This window comes from Pteropus medius, unplaced genomic scaffold (assembly GCF_902729225.1).
Source record: "Pteropus medius unplaced genomic scaffold, Ma_sr-lr_union100, whole genome shotgun sequence".
Classification (NCBI taxonomy): domain Eukaryota; kingdom Metazoa; phylum Chordata; class Mammalia; order Chiroptera; family Pteropodidae; genus Pteropus; species Pteropus medius.
Window position 1 is genome coordinate 571,422 of NW_024349566.1, and position 19,942 is coordinate 591,363.

General features: G+C 45.2%; 1 protein-coding gene across 3 annotated transcripts; it reads left to right on the forward strand.

Moving 5' to 3' along the window:
- The first annotated feature begins 244 nt into the window (after window positions 1–244).
- On the forward strand, window positions 245–19,165 carry ABHD16A (abhydrolase domain containing 16A, phospholipase). Of its 3 annotated transcripts, none has more exons than XM_039883020.1 (20): window positions 245–447; window positions 1,435–1,491; window positions 2,197–2,263; window positions 2,505–2,591; window positions 10,871–10,956; window positions 12,554–12,627; window positions 12,811–12,933; window positions 14,303–14,417; window positions 14,515–14,616; window positions 15,579–15,642; window positions 16,037–16,086; window positions 16,465–16,588; window positions 17,036–17,140; window positions 17,370–17,433; window positions 17,866–17,922; window positions 18,067–18,129; window positions 18,218–18,294; window positions 18,376–18,474; window positions 18,574–18,632; window positions 18,831–19,165. In XM_039883020.1, exons 1-19 carry the CDS (start codon window positions 316–318, stop codon window positions 18,627–18,629), a joined length of 1,602 nt encoding a protein of 533 aa, XP_039738954.1. In that variant the 5' UTR covers window positions 245–315; the 3' UTR covers window positions 18,630–18,632; window positions 18,831–19,165. The 3 variants fall into 3 exon arrangements, with proteins under 3 accessions (XP_039738954.1, XP_039738953.1, XP_039738955.1); XM_039883019.1 differs by having other exon boundaries at window positions 246–447; window positions 18,574–18,620; window positions 18,831–19,164; XM_039883021.1 differs by lacking the exons at window positions 245–447; window positions 1,435–1,491; window positions 2,197–2,263; window positions 2,505–2,591 and adding an exon at window positions 6,228–6,268 and having other exon boundaries at window positions 18,574–18,620; window positions 18,831–19,164.
- Window positions 19,166–19,942: the final 777 nt, after the last annotated feature.

The window sequence follows — 19,942 nt, forward strand, 5'->3', positions numbered from 1 at the left end:
CTTAATCTAACCCCTCGTTCCCAGTGTCGCTCCAGTGACTGCCAATATTAAGGGATAGAAAAAAGTGACTGAACTATGCTTGATAATTTTCTAACTCTCCGCGTTCTAAACGCCTTCAATTAATTTCTGACCATTGCTGCATCCGTAGGTCCAACCGCACGAAATTTTTCTCAAGAAGCGCTGAAAATATCTCGACAAGGCACGAGGCGGAGCCAGTACGTGCTGACGCCAAGAGCTCGCCGCAACTAGAGGCCGGAGAGGGCGGGGCCAGCAGGGGGTCCTGCTGCTGGAAGAGCCGCGGCCCGAGGTGGGGCCATGGCGAAGCTGTTGAGCTGCGTCCTCGGTCCCCGGCTTTACAAAATCTACCGAGAAAGAGATTCTGAAAGGGCCCCATCCGGTGTCCCGGAGACTCCAACTTCAGTCACTAACCCCTCTTCCAGCTCCTGGGTGAGTCGAGTTCTCCCCTATTCAGAAATATGGTACGGCCCAAACCCCTTCGCGGCCTTTGCTCCTTAGAAGCTCCCATTATTGGAAATCGGGGGAGCTTCCTTGTCAATCCAGCTGTGCGCAAGATCTACGCTCTTTGTGCTTCCTGGGTTAGAGTACGCCTGTGGACTGGCCACCTCCTTTAGCTGTTTGCTACTGCTTTCTCATTCCTACTGCCACTCCTTGCTTTTTCAAATCTGGCGGTCCCCCACCCTATCTGTAGTGGTTCATCCCGGCCCCTAGTGACTCTTAAGTCCTGGAAGAGACCCTGTGTGGATTCGGGAGCTGCATAGATTTGCCATCGAACTCGATTTCTTCTCACTCAGTGTCCCTTGGTGCCTGCCTCTCCGGCTCCGTTTAATCTTCCCTCTAATACATTTTGACTTTCAACATGACTTCAACATATCACCTGTCCGCTGCTCTTCACCTCACCCCCCAACCTACCCTGGAGACCCCAGGGTCATTGCACTCATGAAGGCTGGGGGTTGTGGTAGGCTGTGTCCTTAAATTCTCTTTGATTTTATCGGTAGTCTCGAGTTGTGTTTCCGGTCTCCTACAAACTGCCCATCCCCAGCCACATCCTTTTCCTTAATGAACCTCTCTTAATCTCTGATGTTCTCCTTTCCCTCTTGAAGTTGTCATGATGTCTTTCCTTTCTTCCCTAACCTCTCACTCCCCATTTGAAACTGGGTCGTGAAAAAGGAGCAAAAGTCGTCCAATGCTGCTTTCACTTTTGCTTCCAAGTCCAGCCCCCTGTGTTTGTCCTTAAGGTGGCAAATCAGGTTAAGAGTTGGGGTGGGAAAGAGGGACTTCTTTGGGAGCCAGGCATGTCCCAGGAGACACAGCTTTGGAGGCTAGAATCAGAGGGCACACATCAGGGCTTCCAAAAGGGAAGGGGAAGAACTTGTCAATGGGCAGGGTCCTTAACCCAGGCATCTGTTTTGGCAGGATACGTACTATCAGCCCCGGGCCCTGGAGAAACATGCCGATAGCATCCTGGCACTGGTATGTCTGCCCTGGCATCTGAGACTACTGCATCTTTTCAGTCCCAGCTGCCTCCTGAACTTTCTCCTCCCCAGCCTGGGAAAAGGCAGCTCCCCTGGGGGTGGGGGATGCTGTTGGCTTTGCAGCAGACCTCTCCAATACACACACAGAGACATGCTATCAAGCACATGCATACTTGGCACTCCCCTTTGGCATGTTCCCTACTTTCTCTGGGGCAACCTGAGCCATGAGGAAAATGTGTTTACTCTTGGGACCATCTGCAGGTGCTGAGTTCTGCAGTCCCTGGTGATTTGCCCTCCCTGGCAACTAACCTCTTTGATTGTAGAGATAGTTGTTCTTCCTGGCAGGATTCCTATGGTGACGTTTATGCATCTCTTGGGGACCAGGCCAGGGGCTGTCCTGTGCAGGGTCAATTGAAAAGGCTTGGCTTACTTGAGTAGAGAGACTGGCCTTTAAATGCGATGAATTATGTCCAGAGATGATAAGAGGAAGAAAATAGAACCTGTACCTAGTTTTACCAGCCTATATTATGCTATGACACATTGCCTTTCAACAAATATTGAGCACCTACTGTGTGCATGATGTCATACACAGAGTAGGTACTTCATATAACTCTCAGGTTATCCACTTTGTTCAGAGCCTAGGCCTGGAAATGGCAGGGGTGTGTGTGTGTACTGATTGCTTGTCCCTGTCTCTCTGCTGCAGGCTTCAGTGTTCTGGTCAATCTCTTATTATTCCTCTCCCTTCGCCTTCTTCTACTTATACAGGAAAGGTCAGTGTGGTTTAAAAGGTGGTGGGACAGGAAATGCAGGTTGTTGGCAGATGAGCCAACCCCCTAAAGAGGAAAGGGGACCTGCAAGGGTGGCTTGGTTTCCCTCTTCCATCAGGCATCTTATTCCTCAGAGGGCATGGCTGTCCCGTTGGGAGGGTGTGGGGTGGAGGTTGGAGCGGGACTGGGAAGAGGAGCTGAGGTGCTGTGAAGAAAGCTCCTCACGTCTTCTCTCCCTTCCCAGGTTACTTGAGTCTGTCCAAAGTGGTGCCATTTTCTCACTATGCTGGGACATTGCTACTACTGCTGGCAGGTGTGGCCTGCCTCCGAGGTAGGTGGAAAGGGAGCCTGGTTTGGGTCTGTTCATTTAATATTCATTAGGTAAATATTTATTAAGTAGCTTCAGCAATTTTGTCTTGGGCCCTACGGGGGAAGAACTGAAAATGGTCAAGGCATGATCTTTTTCTTAAAGGTCTTAAGTCATAAATATGAAAAAATAATTAGCAGAAAAGTTTGCTATTATTTAGAAAAATTGCATATATTCTACAACAATTCCACATATGTCCATATATATTGTTTGTAATAATGCTAAACTGGAAACAACTCAACAGCCACAAATAGTAGGATGGGTAAATACATTAAGGGATATAGTCCTATAACAGAACATTTTAACACGGTGTAAATGAACAAACTTGAGTTACACTCGGCAATGCAGATGAATCTCACTAATGCAATGTTGAATGAAAGAAGCTGACTGCAAAGTAATTTATACAGTGTGTTTCCATTTACATAAAGTTTAAAAGGGAGGCGTATATAAGTGGCAAACACTAAAAACCATGGGCATGGTTATCTTGAAAGTCAGGAGAGTGATTACCTGGGAGGGGGAGGGGAGAGGATGGGGAGGACTTCTGGCGGGAGATGGCTTTGTTCTCTTTCTTGACCTGGATAATGGTCACGTGAATGTTGCTTTGCATTTTTTAAACTGAATGTATGTTTTATGTATTTACGTTATATCTCACAATGAAATTAAAAAATGAAGAGACAGATCAAATCATTATCCCCTGGTGGGTACACATGATAGAAACTGGGTGAGAGGGATGCTTGGAGAAAGGAGTGGCAGTCAGGAGCTGGATGGCTGCAGTTGGGTTTGGTCAGAGTAGGCACCTTCTGCTTGCGTGTTCTGCCTCCTGATATCCACAGGGCTGGGCTCCCTCCTCAGAGAGGTCTCCTCTGACCACCCCATCTGAAAATAGCTCCCACCCCTTAGTTTTCTCTTAATTTTTAATTTTATTTATTTTTAAATTGGGGGAAAAATTAAATACAGAAAAGTTCAGAGAGCAAAACATTTTATTTTTTCATATTATAAAATTTTATTGATTTTTTTACTTGAAGAATAACAATCAAATTTCTTTTTATAATCTTTTTTTAAACACCAATTTATTTTTTTCATACTATATATACATAATATTTTTTTAACATTTTATTTTTTTATTTTTCCTCTCCCTCCTCCCCTTCCCCCTTCCCTCCGGCAATCACTAGTCCATTGTCCATGTTCATGAGTCTGTTTGTTTGTCCTATTCATTTGTTGCTTTTAGATTTGTATCCCACATATGTAATACGTGATTTTCAACTTTTTCTGTCTGGCTTATTTCACTTAGTATGATTATTTCAAGGTCCATCCATGTTGTTGCAAATGGCAGTATTTCATCTCTTCTTATGGTTGAGTAATATTCCATTGTATATGTACCACAGCTTCTTTAGCCAATAATCTATTGTAGGACATTTTGGTTGCTTCCATGTCCTGGCCACTGTGAATAATGCTGCTATGAACATCAGTGTGCAAATATCTTTTCGGATATGAGTTTTCAAGTCTTTGGGCTGAATACCCAGTAGAGGGATTGCTGAATCATATGGAAGACCAATTCTTAGTTTTTTTGAGGAACCTCCATACTGTTTTCCATAGTGGCTGTACCAATTTTCAGTCCCACCAGCAGTGTATGACAGTTTCTATTTCTCCACATCCTCTCCAACATTTGTTATTACTTGTCCTGTTGATTATAGTCATTCTAACAGGTGTGAGATGGTATCTCATTGTGGTTTTGATTTGCATTTCCCTAATAGCTAGCGATGTTGAGCATCTTTTCATATGGATGTTGGCCATTTGTATGTCCCTTGGGAGAAGTGTCTGTTCAGGTCCTCTGCCCATTTTTGATTGGATCATTTGTTTTTTGTTGTTATTGAATTGTATGAGTTCTTTGTATATTTTGGATATTAGGCCCTTATCAGAGGTATTACTTGCAAATATATTTTCCCATTCGGATGGTTCTCTGTTTACCTTGTTGATGGTTTCTTTTGCTGAGCAGAAGCTTTTTAGTTTGATGTAGTCCCATTCATTTATTTTAGCTTTTACTTCCCTTGCCTTTGAGGTCAAATTCATAAAATCCTCTTTAAGTCCAAGGTCCTTGAGTTTCATTCCTATGTTTTCTTGTATGCATTTTATTATTTCAGGTCTTACATTCAGGTCCTTAATCCATTTTGAGTTCATTTTGGTGTGCGATGATAGACAACAGTCTAGTTTCATTCTTTCGAAGGTGGCTTTCCAGTTTTCCCAGCACTACTCAATTGAAGAGGCTTTCCTTTCTCCACGTATATGTTTGGCGTTTTTGTCAAAAATTATTTGCCCGTATAAATATGGGTTTATTTCTGGATTCTCAATTCTGTTCCACTGGTCTGTGTGTCTATTTTTCTGCCAGTACCATGCCGTTTTGATTATCGTCACTTTGTAGTATAATTTGAAGTCGGGCAGAGTGATGCCTCTAGCCTCATTCTTTTTTCTCAGGACGGCTTTGGCAATTTGGAGTCTTTTGTTCTTCCATACGAATCTGATAATTTTTTGTTCTATTTCTTTAAAAAATGCCAATGGGATTTTGATGGAGATTGCATTAAATTTGTATAATGTTTTAGGTAACAAGGTCATTTTAACTATGTCGATTCTTCCAATTCAAGAACATGGAATATCTTTCCATTTCTTTATATCTTCGATTTCTTTTAATAGGGTCTTATAGTTTTCATTATATAGGTCCTTTACTTGTTTTGTTAGATTTTTTCCTAGATATTTTATTCTTTTTGTTGCAATTGCAAAAGGAATTATTTTTTTCCACTTTTTCTAACACTTCATTATTAGAGTATAGGAGCGCTATAGATTTTTGAACATTGATTTCGTATCCAGAAACTTTACTGTATTTGCTTATTGTTTCTAGTAGTGTTCTTGTGGAGTCTTTAGGGTTTTCTATATAGAGAATCATGTGGTCCACAAATTGTGACAATTCGACTTCTTCGTTTCCTATTTTGATGCCTTTTGTATCTTTCTCTTGCCTGACTGCACTCGCTAGGACCTCCAGTGTTATACTGAATAACAATGATGATAGTGGACAGTCTTGCCTTGTTCCTGATCTTAGAGGGAAGGTTTTTAGTTTTTCACCATTAAGTATAATGTTGGCTGAGGGCTTGTCATATATAGCCTTTATTATTGCTAAGATACTTCCGATTTTGTTAAGTGTTTTGATCATAAGTGGGTACTGTATCTTATCAATGGCTTTTTCTGAATCTATTGATATGATCATATGATTCTTATTTTTTAATTTGTTTATGTGGTGTATCACATTAGTTGATTTGCATATGTTGAACCATCCTTGTGCCCCTGGGATGGAGCCCCCTTGATCATGGTGTATAATCTTTTTAATATGTTACTGTATTCGATTCGCTAGTATCTTATTTAGGATTTTTGTATCTGTGTTTATGAGAGATATCGTCTGTAGTTTTCTTTTTTTGTGTTATCTTTATCAGGTTATGGTATCAAGATAATGTTGGCCTCATAAAATGAGTTGGGAAGTATTGCCTCCACTTCGATTTTTTGGAAGAATTTGAGGAGAATAGGTGTTAAATCTTCTTTGAATGTTTGGGAGAATTCACTGGTGAAGCCATCTGGTCCTGGACTTTTACTTTTTGGTAGGTTTTTGATGATTGTTTCAATTTCCACACTGCTGATCAGTCTATTTAGATTTTCCAGTTCTTCTTGATTCAGTCTAGGAAGGTTGTATTTTTCTAATTACTGGTCCATTTCTTCTAGGTTACTGAATTTGGTGTTACATACTTTTTCATAGTATTCTTGTGTGATCCTTTGTATTTCTCTAGTGTCTGTCCTAATTTCCCATCTTTCATCCCTGATTTTGTTTGTTTGTGTCCTTTCTCTTTTTTCTTTAGTGAGTCTAGCCAGGGGTTTGTCAATTTTGTTAACCTTCTCAAAGAACCAGCTCTTTGTTGCATTTATTTTTTCTATTGTTTTTGTGTTTTCAATTTCATTTATTTCTGCTCTAATTTTGATGATTTCTTTCCTTCTGCTGACTTTAGGCTTCATTTGTTCTTCCTTTTCTAGTTTTTTAAGATGAAGTGTTAGGTTTTTTTATTTGGGCTTGTTCTTGTTTTTGGAGGTAGGCCTGTAATGATATGAACTTTCCTCTTATGACTGCTCTTGCCATGTCCCAGAAGTTTTGATATGTTGTACTATTATTATCATTTGTTTCTATGTATTTCTTGATCTCTCTCTTTATTTCTTCTCTGACCAAATTGTTCTTCGGTACTATGTTGTTCAATCTCCATGTATTTGTGGTTCTTTCTGCTTTTTTTTTACAGTTGATCTCTAGTTTCAAAGCATTATGGTTGGTATGATATCAGCTGTCTTATATTTGTTGAGGCTATCTCTGTGTCCCAGTATGTGGTCAATTTTTGAGAATGTTCCATGTGCACTAGAGAAGAATGTATAAGCAGCTGTTTTGGGAAGAAAGGCTCTGTAAATGTCAATTATGTTCAGTTGGTCTAATGTATCATTTAAGGATGTTATTTCCTTATTGATTTTCTGTTTGGATGATCTGTCCATATCTGACAGTGAAGTATTTAGGTCCCCTACTATGATAGTGTTTTGGTCTGTTTCTCCCTTTAGTTCTGTTAGTAATTGCGTTATATATTTTGGGGCTCCCTGATTGGGAGCATAGATATTAACAAGTGTTATGTCTTCTTAGTACATGATTCCCTTTATCATTATGAAGTGTCCCTCAGTATCTTTCTTTATCTTTTTTATTTCGAAGTCTATTTCCTCTGATATTAGTACCGCTACTCCCACTTTTCTCTAAATGCCATTTTCCAGCCTTTCACTTTGAGTCTATATTCGTCTTTGGAGCAGAAATGTGTCTCCTGGAGGCAGCATATGGTTGGGTTTTGTTTTTTGATCCAGTTGGCAACTCTGTGCCTTTTTATTGGTGAGTTCGGTCCATTTACATTTAGAGTGATTATTGAAATATGATGTCTTCTTATAGCCATTTTATATTTTGCTTTCTGCTAGTCCGTGTTTCCATTGCTTCCTTGTCCTTATGTTTTTGTTGTATGCTGAGTGTTCATTACTATCTTGCTATAGCAAATCTTTTCTTATTTTAAGCTTAAAATGCCCTGTTCATAGTAAGGGTTACACTCCTCTGCTTTTATCAGCCTGCTAGTCACCTTACTCCTAATTATGTGCTTTTTTTTTTTGTCATTTAGGTTTAGGTGAGCTGACCCCTTTCAGTATTTCCTATAGTGCAGGCCTCGTAGTGGAGAATTCCCTCAATTTTTGTGTATCTGGAAAGGTCTTTATTTCTCCTTCATATCTAAAGGAGAGCTTAGCTGGATACATTATTCTTGGCTGGTAGTTCCTTTCACTTAATAGTTTGAATATTTGATTCCATTCCTTTCTGGCTTGTAAGGTTTGTGCTGAGAAGATGATAATCTAATGGGTTTTCCTTTATAGGTTACCATCTTCTTTTCCCTGACTGCCCTGAGAATTCTGTCTTTGTTGTTGATTTTTGATAATTTTAATACAGTGTGTCTTGGTGAAGGCTTTTTTGGGTTGAGATAATTGGGTGTTCTCTTGACTTTTTGAATTCCAACCTCTAGCTCATTCCTTAGATTTGGGAAATTCTCGTCCACTGTTTGTCTGAAAATGCTTTCTAATTCCTGCTCCTTTTCCTAATTCTCATGTTTCCTCTCCTGATGGTATCAGCTAGTTCTTGTATTTCTCTTTCACTATTTTTCATTCTTTGGTTTCTCTCTTCTTCCTTCTGATTTATTTCTAGATTTCTGTCTTCAATATCACTGATCCTTTCCTCCATTTGGTCAACTCTATTTCCCAAGCTTGTTATTTCATTTTCAACTCTTGCAGTTTGTTCTTTATCTCCAGAAGGTCTGTTCAGTTCTTTTTGAGGATTTCAATCTCCTTGCTAAAGAACTCACTCACTCTGCTCATCTAGTTGTTTTTTCAATTCCTGAAATTGTTGATATGATTCATTTCGGATCTCACTTAGTTTTTTCAGAAGTACCATCCTGAATTCTCTGTCATTTAAGTCGCATATTTCTATGTCTGTAAGCTTATTTTCTGGAGGTTTTTCTGTTTTTTTTTCTGAGATGCCTTGTCACCTTGTTGTTCATGGTATGTAATGGACTATTTCTCCACCTGGGCATTAATGGAAGTGTGTTCATGCTTCTTTTTTTCCAGAAAGAAGATTTATTATATAATGGTCCCTAGCTTGTTGCAAATAAGGTGTTTTTCTTTTGGTTTCCAGTAGGTGGCGTCTAAGCCTTTTAGATCTCTGCTTTATATAAAGTCTTAATGTCTTTTTTTTTCCTTATAGATGTTTAATCATGCTCGCTACCCTCAGTCTCAGTTCCTGTCAGTGTTAGCAACAGTTTCGGTAGCATTTGCTCATTCCCCTGGGGTTCCACGGTTTTCCATCTCAGAGGGTATGGGGGGAGGGGCCCTCTGGGTTGGGGGTTGGGGGTTGTCCTTCAGTCTCGGTTTTGTAACAGGGGCTGGTAAAAATCAACTGTTGTTCCTCTGCCGTCCCTGTTTCTCTGCCTTATGCCCTGATGATTGGGCACTGCTGCTGGCCACGTGGAGCTCATAGCACTCTCAGGCAGGGCTATTCAAGGAACTCTTTGCACCCTCACCCCTCCCCCTCCTGCAGGGAGCTTCAGCGGCTGCGGGAGGCAGCTTCTTTGTTTCTCCCAGTTCAGTGCCCGACACTGTGGCAGCTCTTATGCGCAGATCCCACGCTCAGACGTGCTGGTGTGCAGTTTGGGTGTTTTTGTTGAGTTTTAGATGTTCATCTTCTTGTTGTTTCAAGGGAAGAGATCTGGGAACGTCTCTCATGCCGCCATGTTTAAACCAGTCTCCCAGAGAACAAAATATTAAAAAGAACTAAAATGCCTATGTTCTGTGATATTGCTTCAAATACCTTTTCAGTAAAATACTAAATCATTACATATAGAGTTGGCATTCACATGGGACTCTTCCCCACTCCCATGTTCCTCTTTATGCAAAAGTAAACACTGTCATCTGGTGCATTTTTTTTTCCCTGGTCCATATTTTTATGATATATATGCCTCATTTCATCAAATCTAAGCTGCTGTGAATTGTAAAATGCATACTGATTTCACAGTTTTTGACTGTGAAAAACATATGTCTTAGAATCTATGAAATATGGTTAAATAACATAACATTTTTCAGTGTACTTTACATTTTTGGCACAAACGGCATTGCTCTACACAAATCATTCTGTACGTTGCTTCATTCTCAGTATTGCTGGGGGCTTTACCCTTGATGATGCATAGCATTCTAGTGCATTCTGGTTTTATTTTCTTTATAGCACTTATCCCTCTTTGAAATTTTCTTGTTTCCTTATTTCTTGTCTTCCTCCAGCTCCACCCCAACCCCAACCAGAGTGGTTGGTCTCTGAGAGCCGGGACCTGTGTGTCTCATTTCCTACTGTCTCCCATGTCAGAACAGTGCCTGGCACATGATACCTGTTAGGTCATTGGAAGGAGAGATGTCAGGGTTTGAAGCTCCTCAGCAGTGAAGCAAGAGCAGATGCAATCACTGAGGGGCTGAGTGAAGAGAGAAGGGAGCTCAGCATGGAGTGTGGTTCTCAGCTCAGAGAGGGCAGTAACATGGAGGCACAGGAGCGGCAGTCCAGGAATTGGAAGGAGGTAATGATGGACCCAGGAAGCAGAGGAGGAAGGAATATTGAGGGACAGGAAGAGTGCTGAGTGGCACAGTTGAAGATATTGAGGAAGAAGAGGATTTGGATTCAGTGAGGAAATAATTACGGGGCAAGAGCCATGAAGCCAGAAAGCAGGGAGTTAGAGTATACAGAAAAGAGATAGCAGCATGCGTTGGAGAAGGGTGGCAGTGAAAAGAAGAAAAACCTAATATTGGTAGGGCGAATAGTGAGGTTGTATGACAGTATCTTAAGACTGGAGAGAATGAACATTGTGGAGGAAGAAAGAAAGGCTATAAAGAAACAAATTGAAGAAGCTAGGGCGAGAAGAATGCTGTAGCCAGTTGCTGGATATGGAGGAAGGGGCTCAAGTGTCCCATTTCCCCAGATCCAGGGCCCTTTGTTCCTTTTTTTCTCACTTCTCTTTCTAGGACCTTCTCCTGGCCCATCTTTAATTCTCTTCCTGAAACCTGCTCCTCTTGCTTCCTAGCTTTCCTAACACTGTTTCCTGTCCCTTCTCTACCAGGCATTGGCCGCTGGACCAACCCCCAGTACCGGCAGTTCATCACCATCTTAGAGGCGACACATAGGAACCAGTCTGTAGAAAACAAGGTGAGAGGCTCCAGGAAAGGTGCAGACAGGTGCCTCCCCAGACTACCAGCACTGCTTCTGCCAGGGGAAGGAGATGTGTTTGCCACACACCACACTGGGTGTTTGCTTGCACAGTGTTGCATTGCTTCTCCCCTCCCCAAGTGAACTGTCCACCCGACAAACTTATTCTTCCTGCGTAATGGAATATTTTGCTAGAACAACCTTTACCCGCTACACCTTCCATCTGCAAGAATTGTCTAAATGTAGAAACAATCTACAGTGTTTCTTAGAGGTTTTCTCTCTGTCACAGGAGTTTAGTTCTGTAAATGTTTGTTTATTGTTGCTAGTTGTTCAGGGATAGGACAAGATGGACAGGTATGTCCACTCTTGTGCGGGGAGCACAGCATGGTGCCAGGAGGTACAAAAGCCAGGGCACAGTGTCCTTGGAGTTCTGCCAGTCCAGCCAGTGCTGGAGTGTAATTATCTTTAAGAAGAGGCTTTGGGGCCCTGTAAAGTTCTTCTCTGCTACAAAGGGGTTTCTGGGATCAAACAGTTCTGACCACTGTCATGATATTACCTGTTAACTCCACACCACATTTGCAGAGCTATATAGTGATTCTCCACCATGCCGCTGTCTGAGTAATTTGCATACGTCCTTTCTAATCCTCACAACAGCCAGGTGAGGTGGCCTTCTTACCCTTATCTATACATCTGAGGAAACAGGCAAAAAGAGGTTAAGTGACTCAGGTGGAGCCCCATAGCAAGGAAATGACTGAGTCTGAATTTGAGTCCAGGCCTGAGCAAAGCCTGCTGAAAATGTGCTTTTCTTCATTTCATTTTGTTTTGCCATTTATATTTTTGTACAAATTTTCTATTGCTCTGAGTCGTTATTTTTGAAGATGTCAAAAAATTTCTCTGACAAAATAAAAAAACAACCCTCAAAATAAAGTGCTGGGAGATCTGAGGGTGGGGGAAGGAATACAGCTGAGTATAAGACAGCTCCTGCTGCCCCAAAAAGCATGTGGACTGACTCAGTGGGGTGCCCAGAGGCCCAGATGAGCTAGGTGGCAGTGCCAGCACATGGCCGCAGGCATTGAGGGAAGAGAAGTAGCTGTAAGAACAGAACAGTTAGAGGGGGCTTCATTCAAGAAGTAGCCCCTCCTTTCCTCTCACCCAACCTTGGGACAGTCAGTTTGATCCACTGGGGATTTCTGAGCCTCCAAGACAGCATCATGTGAAGGACCCATGTGGGGAAGAGAGCATGACCAGCCAACAGCCCCCCACCTCTCCCTTAGAAGTACCGGCACCTCCAGCCACACATTCTGGGGGTGGGTCAGTCTTAGATTTTGGTAAGGCAAAGAGTGTTAGGTTCCTCTTCTGGAAGAGGGCAAACAGGCCAGTCCTCATACCTGACAGGGCATCCTCTCTTACTGGATTTTCCTGGCCATGTCGGGTTTCTGTCTGAAAACCAAGAGGGTGTTGACCTCTACTTGTCTTCTCATACTGTGTGAGGGCCAGTCCCCAGGATGATGAGAATGCTGAGAGTGGGTAGGTGGACCTCCTTTCACTTCTCAATTCTCCATTTAATCCCCAACTCCTTCCTCACTGCCCACCACAGAGGCAGCTCGCCAACTACAACTTTGACTTCAGGAGCTGGCCAGTTGACTTCCACTGGGAAGAACCCAGTAGCCGGTGAGGCTCCAGTTCTGTTACTCCATCCCTGCTCTCCCCTTTCCCCCATCTCCATCCCACTTCGAGCCCCAGTGCCTGCCTTCCAGTTCCATCTCCTCATTCTAGACCCCACCGTCCTCCAGACCTCAGATGTCCAGCTTGCTGCTCCTGACCCCATCCTTCCTGCATCTTTCCATTCCTCAGGAAGGAGTCCCGAGGGGGCCCTTCCCACCGGGGTGTGGCCCTGCTCCGCCCAGAGCCCCTGCACCGGGGGACAGCAGATACCCTTCTCAACCGGGTCAAGAAGCTGCCTTGTCAGATCACCAGGTGGGAAGTAGCAGGGAGGAGAAGCCAGTGGGGGTGGTGGGGACATGGGGGCAAGGGCTCTGAGATTGGGTGCCCCACTGTAAGATAGCTGTCATCCTTTGGGCCTGGTTCTCTGTGCTTTGTATTACTTGTGGCAAAGTCATTTTTATCCATGTTCATGTGTAAAGAAAAGAGGCTCAGAGAGGTCCAGAGTCACTCCAGTGGTAAAGGAAGAGCTGGGAATTTAAGTTTTGTGTGACACAAAAGCTCTTTCAGTGAGGCCTAGAGGGAAGAATGAGGTTGGGGGTGGGCAGGGGACACAGAGCCTTAGCTGGAGCAGGGTCTGGTGGCAGCTGTATCCCTGTCCTGGCCCCTCTGCTCCTGGGTTTTCCCACTTTGAGTGAGCTACAGTTTGTGCATCTGTGAATAACCTGCCTCACAGGATTGGTGACATTATGTATGGTGATGTATTCTGAAGGGCATTGACCTTGCTTGGGGGCCTGAGAGCATGAGGTAAAGCCCAAGGAAATTGTGGTCGTGGTCATTGATGATGTCCAAAGTAACAAGTGGAGTAGATGCTGTAGGAATTTTCTGTTGCTGGGGATAGGAGGCAGGTTCCAAGGAAGGGGGTGGACTGGGTGGTTGGTTGTTGGCAGTATGCTGACTATCAGAGGGGCAAGCCAAAGTTGGGGTTCTGATGTGGATGCTGGAAGGGGTCGTACAACGTTATTCTGAGGACAGACCCTACTTTGGGATTAACTGGAAATGGTTAATCATCTGTCAGGAGCAGCACCTACTACATCTTATCTATGTAGATGAGTACATTTGTTCAGTAAATATTCATTAAGCCCCTACTCTGCGCCAGGCTCTGGGCACCTCATACATGGCATATATCAGGCATAATACAGTGAACAAAACAGCCAGGTCTCTGCCCTGATGGAGTTTGCAGTCTAGTTGTTGTCTTTCCAGCTATAGAGCTTGACCCATTAGTGAATCTTGAAATCAATTTAGTGAATTACAATCTTTTTTTCCCAAGTATTTGGGGACTTTTATTAAGCTGTATTTATTCATTAACAGAATCATATTTGATAATAACTTTGCTTTTACTTATCATATATAGAAAATACTATCTCATAAAACTTTTAGAATTATATATACCTATGTGTATACTGGGCCACAATATAGAATGTGTCTCTTACAAAGTTTGCAGTAAAAAAAAAAGTTTGACAAACACCAGCCTGGTACATGTATTTCATTAAGTCCTGAAAGAGGAAAACAAAACTGTGAAGGTCAAGAGTGAAGCAGACCCCAGAGTCTATGAGTGCTGAGGCTGGGACAGTCCCTGGGCCCCACTAGGGTTGGGGGTTCATTAACCCCATGTTTACCACAGCTACCTGGTGGCACACACCCTGGGGCGCCGGATGCTGTACCCTGGCTCTGTATACCTGCTCCAGAAGGCCCTTATGCCTGTGCTACTGCAGGGCCAGGCCCGGCTGGTGGAAGAGGTGAGGCTCCCCTGCCCCTGTCTCCTAATAGCCCTCTCCCCACAAAGGATATGGTCTCCTGTCCTTAACAACTTGGCCTTGTATATCCTCCACTCAGTGTAATGGACGCCGGGCAAAGCTGTTGGCTTGTGATGGCAATGAGATTGACACCATTTTTGTGGACCGGCGGGGGACAGCTGAGCCTCAGGGACAGAAGCTGGTGAGAGGGAGCAGGGATCCCAAAGGTAGAGTGTTGGGGGGCAATGGAGATTCTGGGGTTCAGTTCTATAGCAGCCCACAGGAAGCACAGCTGTTGATAGTCCCATCTCTCAGCTCTACCCTAAAGACCTCTTAGTGTAGGAAAACCCTATGATAGGGCAATAGATATAGGAGTTGCCATTCAAGGTCCAAAAAGCAATTGTAGTAGTCACCACTTAGGTAGCACTTACCATGTGCAATGCATATATTTAATCTCCACAACAGCCCTGTAAGATAGATGCTGTTTTTATTAGCCCATTACAGATGATGAAACTGAAGCACAGAATAACTTTCCCATATCACACAGTAAGTGGGAGAGCTGGGATTTGAACCCAGGCTCCAAAGTCTCCTATTTCCATGAAGCAGCCCTAGAAAGAGCACTAAGCCAGCAGTCTAGGGAGATGGGTTCTGGTCCCGGCTCTGCCCTGCTGTTGTGAGAGTCCATGCAAGTCCTGTCATTTCTGGGCTTTGGCTTAGGGCACCATGGAATTAGAGTTTATCTGTTCAAAAGACCTGAGCCCAGAGAGGGAGTGGGAAAGCAATTGCCATATCACACAAAAGAAACAGTCACATTAAAAATAGGCCCAAAAACTGGATAGGAAAAAATACCCATAATTCCATTCCTGAGCGATATCCACCTGGTGGTCTTCCAAGGGCAGATGGAAACTGTGCTGAGTGGTTGAGCAATTCAACTCGAAACATTCATCTTCCTTGGAGGGCCCCGTTTGCTAAGCATTTGCATCTACATTGCTTCTCACCTTCTGGCCCTTGAGAAATGAGTAGTTTCTATTCTCCTTGGAGAGAACAGGAATGTGCCCTTTCCTCTTCCCTGTAAAGCTCCTACAGGTTGCCCTCCTTGCCACGAGGGGGATTTTCAGTCCCACTTGGCTCTTTACCAGCCCTCCTTCCTGCCTCCTTCTGTAGGTGATCTGCTGTGAGGGGAATGCGGGCTTCTATGAGGTGGGCTGTGTCTCCACACCTCTGGAAGGTAGGCTCATGACTCAACCCTCTTGTCTCTGCCCCTTGGAATGGAATGTCTCCCATCTTCATACCGTGCTATGACCTCCCCGGGCCTGACCACTTTCTCTGGGTGAGGTTTGAAACCTTCACCTGTGGGGAAAAGTCCACTCCCCATTTGCTTTGCTGACTTTACATCCCTCCCCTTGGGCTGTATCCCTAACTTTATTATCCTCCTCCCCACAATCGCACATTTTTCCCTTCTGCTGCCTCAGAACCGTTAGTGTCATCTCCCCATCCTGGAAAGCTTTAGAGTTATTTGCTTCTACTTGGGGGTAGCTAGAGCTCCAGTGTCTTGCTGCTCCTTCTGGGAGACCGGGGGTGTGGGCCATGAGGTCCCAGCCCCTCCTCCCCCTCTGTTACAGCTGGATATTCAGTCCTGGGCTGGAATCATCCAGGCTTTGCTGGAAGCACGGTGAGACCCTCTCCAGAATCCCTTCCTTTTCCTGAATTATGGTCTCTCCCCGTCTGATCAGCCACTGGAGTTAGGGAAGGCAGTATATATTTATATGGGGCTCCTACTCACCTGTGACCTGGGTGCCAAGGGCAGGGAGCTACAAGCCACGGGGAGCCCCACCCCATCCTCTCACAGTGGGGGTCAGCAGGATGGAATGAGGTAGAACTCCTTGTAAACGCTGGTTTCTGGGTAGAGCCACCCCTCCCACTGCCCTTTTCTTTTATACCTCCTCTGTTATAGCATAGATGCAGAAGGGTCCACTCTGGGAGAGCGTGGGTAGTGGGCGAGCTGGCCTGTGGTACTGAACCACTCCTGCCTTTACCCTTCCTCCTGCAGGGGGTGCCGTTCCCACAGAATGAGGCCAATGCCATGGATGTGGTTGTCCAGTTTGCCATCCACCGCCTGGGCTTTCAGCTCCAGGACATCATAATCTACGCCTGGTCCATTGGTGGTTTCACTGGTACCAGTCTCCCTCCTAACCCCACTGTAGGCATATTCATGCCACCCTCCTAAGGAGTGGTGGAAAAATGCACTGGTGGCCCAGGAGTGGGGTGGAGGCTTAAGGAAGGAGAAGTTTCTCTGAGTGGTATGGAAGAAGGTGTCCTATACATATACACTTCACATTTCCTTCCACACTCATGTTCAGTTATTAAAAGTAGATCAGGGTCCTGGGCTGGAAAGATCAGAGAAGTGAATGTTTTCTTTGCGAATTGTCTACAGTGCACTTCCATATTCTCTGTCTTTTTCCAGACAGTGTGATCTAGCCTAGAGACATGAGGGGTTAAAGAGAGCCCTGGGGCTAACCTAGTAGAGTGGATGGGGTCAGCCTTTGGTGTCAGTGGGACAAGGTTGGAGTGGCGGGTTGGAGCTCCTCTGTCCTCTCCCTTCTTCCCTGTCCCGGTACCAGCCACATGGGCAGCCATGTCATATCCAGACATTAGTGCCGTGATCCTGGATGCCTCCTTCGATGACCTGGTGCCCTTGGCCTTGAAAGTCATGCCAGATAGCTGGAGTGAGTACAGCCCCCAGGCTTGCCTTTGCAGGGAATGGTGGGCTGGAACTAGGAGCTGTTCTATCTGGAGATGGTTTCCTTTTTTTGTGGTTGGGGAGTGGGTCACCTTGTCGAGAAGCAGAAGGACTCCCTTTCTGGAGGTTGTAGTTTTTTCTCCGTGAACAGTGGAGATCTTTGTGTTGGGCAAGGGCTTTGTCTCTGCTGTTCCTTCAACTTTATCCCACTCTAGGGGGCCTGGTGACCAGGACTGTGAGGCAGCACCTCAATCTAAACAATGCGGAACAGCTGTGCAGGTGAGGGCAGACCAGTGTCCAGCATGTAACACCTTACCCCCACCTCAGCCCCCTAACCCATTCAGTTCTACTGGATGTGCAAACACCAAAATCAGTACTAAAGCGTAAGTTGGCAAATGACCACTGCCCACATCCTTTGAGTAACCTTGCCCTCACCCAGATAGCCTAACCCCTTCCCATGTTCCCTGGGACCTTCCGTCTTATGATCTGGCAAGCAAAGGGTTAATGCCTGACACAGCAGGGATCGCCCAGCAAGGCCAGACTTTCAGCATGCCCCTTCTTAAATATTCTGATTCTCACCTCTGGGTGAAGAGCTAGCCCATGGCGCCCTGTTGTAGCAGGGGCTAAGAATACAGCCAGTGCAGGAGTGGCGTGACCAATTGTCATTTGTCTCTTTCTGAGCATTCCCTCCCCGTGGTCTGTCCCCTGAAGGTACCAGGGCCCTGTACTGCTGATCCGCAGAACCAAGGATGAGATCATCACCACCACGTGAGTGCCTGGGAAATTACCCTCTTGGGTCCCAGAGAGAGCAAGACAATTGCCCTGCTCACCTCTGCCCACTAGAAACTCAGGTATCTAAACCCTTTCTCCACAACCTCCAGCCCCTCCAGTGTACATTCTTCTCACCCCCAGGGTTCCTGAGGACATCATGTCCAACCGAGGCAATGATCTCTTGCTGAAGCTTCTGCAGCATCGGTGAGGGCCAGGGAGGGAGGAAAGAAGGTTCAGGGATGAGGAATGAAGAGAATTGTTTCTGACCCCCGTCCCGGCATTCCCTCTGTAGGTATCCCCGTGTAATGGCAGAAGAGGGTCTTCGAGTGGTAAGGCAGTGGTTGGAGGCCTCCTCACAGCTGGAGGAAGGTGAGAGGGGATCTGGCGAGGCCTTTGGGTGGAGGGCCTGGCAAGGTTATGTTGTTGACGGGTCCTCATCTCCTTGACCAGCCTCGATTTACAGCCGATGGGAGGTGGAGGAAGATTGGTGTCTGTCTGTCCTCCGCTCCTACCAGGCTGAACATGGGCCAGACTTCCCCTGGAGTGTGGGTAAGTAGGTCCTAGGGCAGGAGAGAGGGTCGGAAAGAACCCGGGAAGAGGATGAATGCCCAGATTCATGGCCCATGTTTGAGAGCTTCCTCTCTGCAGGGGAGGACATGAGTGCAGATGGAAGGCGGCAGCTGGCTTTGTTTCTGGTGAGCTAAGGGGTGAGAAGCAAGAAGGGGGTACCTGAATGGCTAGGGGATGCATGTGGGGCTTGGGGACAGGGAATACTCTGAAGCATCAGAAGTGTCAACTTTTACAGAGTGGGTGGTAGGTTTGGAGGATGGACAGTGGGGAGGTGTCTGGTGGCTGCTGCTCACTGCTGTGCTGTGTACCCCACCTGTACTGCCCTCTCTCCTCAGGCTCAGAAGCATCTGCACAACTTTGAGGCCACACATTGCACTCCACTCCCGGTCCAGAACTTCCAGATGCCCTGGCACCTCTAGAGACCACACTGGGACTCATTCTGGAAGAAAGGAATGGGAGGAGACATGAGGAAGGACCGTTCTTATTTGTGATTCTGTGTTCAGGTTGCTGTTCATAGTTTGTGGAAAGTGGGAGTCATCCCCCTTTTCACTGTTCCTCTTGCACGTTTTCCCCCATCCATCCAGCAGCACCTAACCTCCCCTGGCACACACCCTGCATTAAATGAATAGATTATTCCTAATAATAATAATAAAGGTTTTTTTTTTTTTTTTACCGTCTGGCTAATTGTGTGATTTCTTAAATGTCGCAGGAAACAGGGGCTAAAGCCCTAAAGGGCTGGGCTTTGGGAAACCCCAACTCCAGAAAACCAGTTTAACCCTCTGTCATCTCTGCTTTCTCCCCAGGCCTTCAGTCTCCAACCTGAGATGTCCTCATGCAGTTGGTCCCCAAGCCTCACACTTCCTTGGCGTCCCTAATACTATCACCACTGTGCAGCCTCCCTAGCCCCTGCCTCAGTCCTTGTGTACAACCACCCCAGGAGCTTTTGGTTGCCTCCTATCACTTCAATTCAAAAGCTTCATTGTTTACAAAGTGCTTTCTATTACCTGATTTCACCTACTCAGCTTTTCTACCAATTTCCAGGTCCAGCCTGTGTGGTTTCACCATCATTTTGCCAAATTTTCCTTGCCCAGCTCTTGTTATTTCCATAGTGAGTGAGGAAAGGCCTGTTCCTCATGTCTTACATAGCAAATCCTGCACACACTCCTCACCATAACATTAAGTCTCTCCTTACACACTCTGCACAAAACACAGGGCCTGCCAGGGACTGGGTACCAAGGACTCATGTCCTCCCAGAGCTGTACTTTGCCTTTTTGGGCAGCTGTTAGAAGAATATTCTTAGGTTGAACCTGAGGAAATTGGTTCCCTGTAACTTCCCTCCTATTTCCAATCCTTGGACCTTATGGAACAGAATGAATCCCACTTTCACCCATCAGTTTGTTGCCTGGCCACCTTCTTCCCTTGGAAGCCTCCTTTCCAGATGAGACAC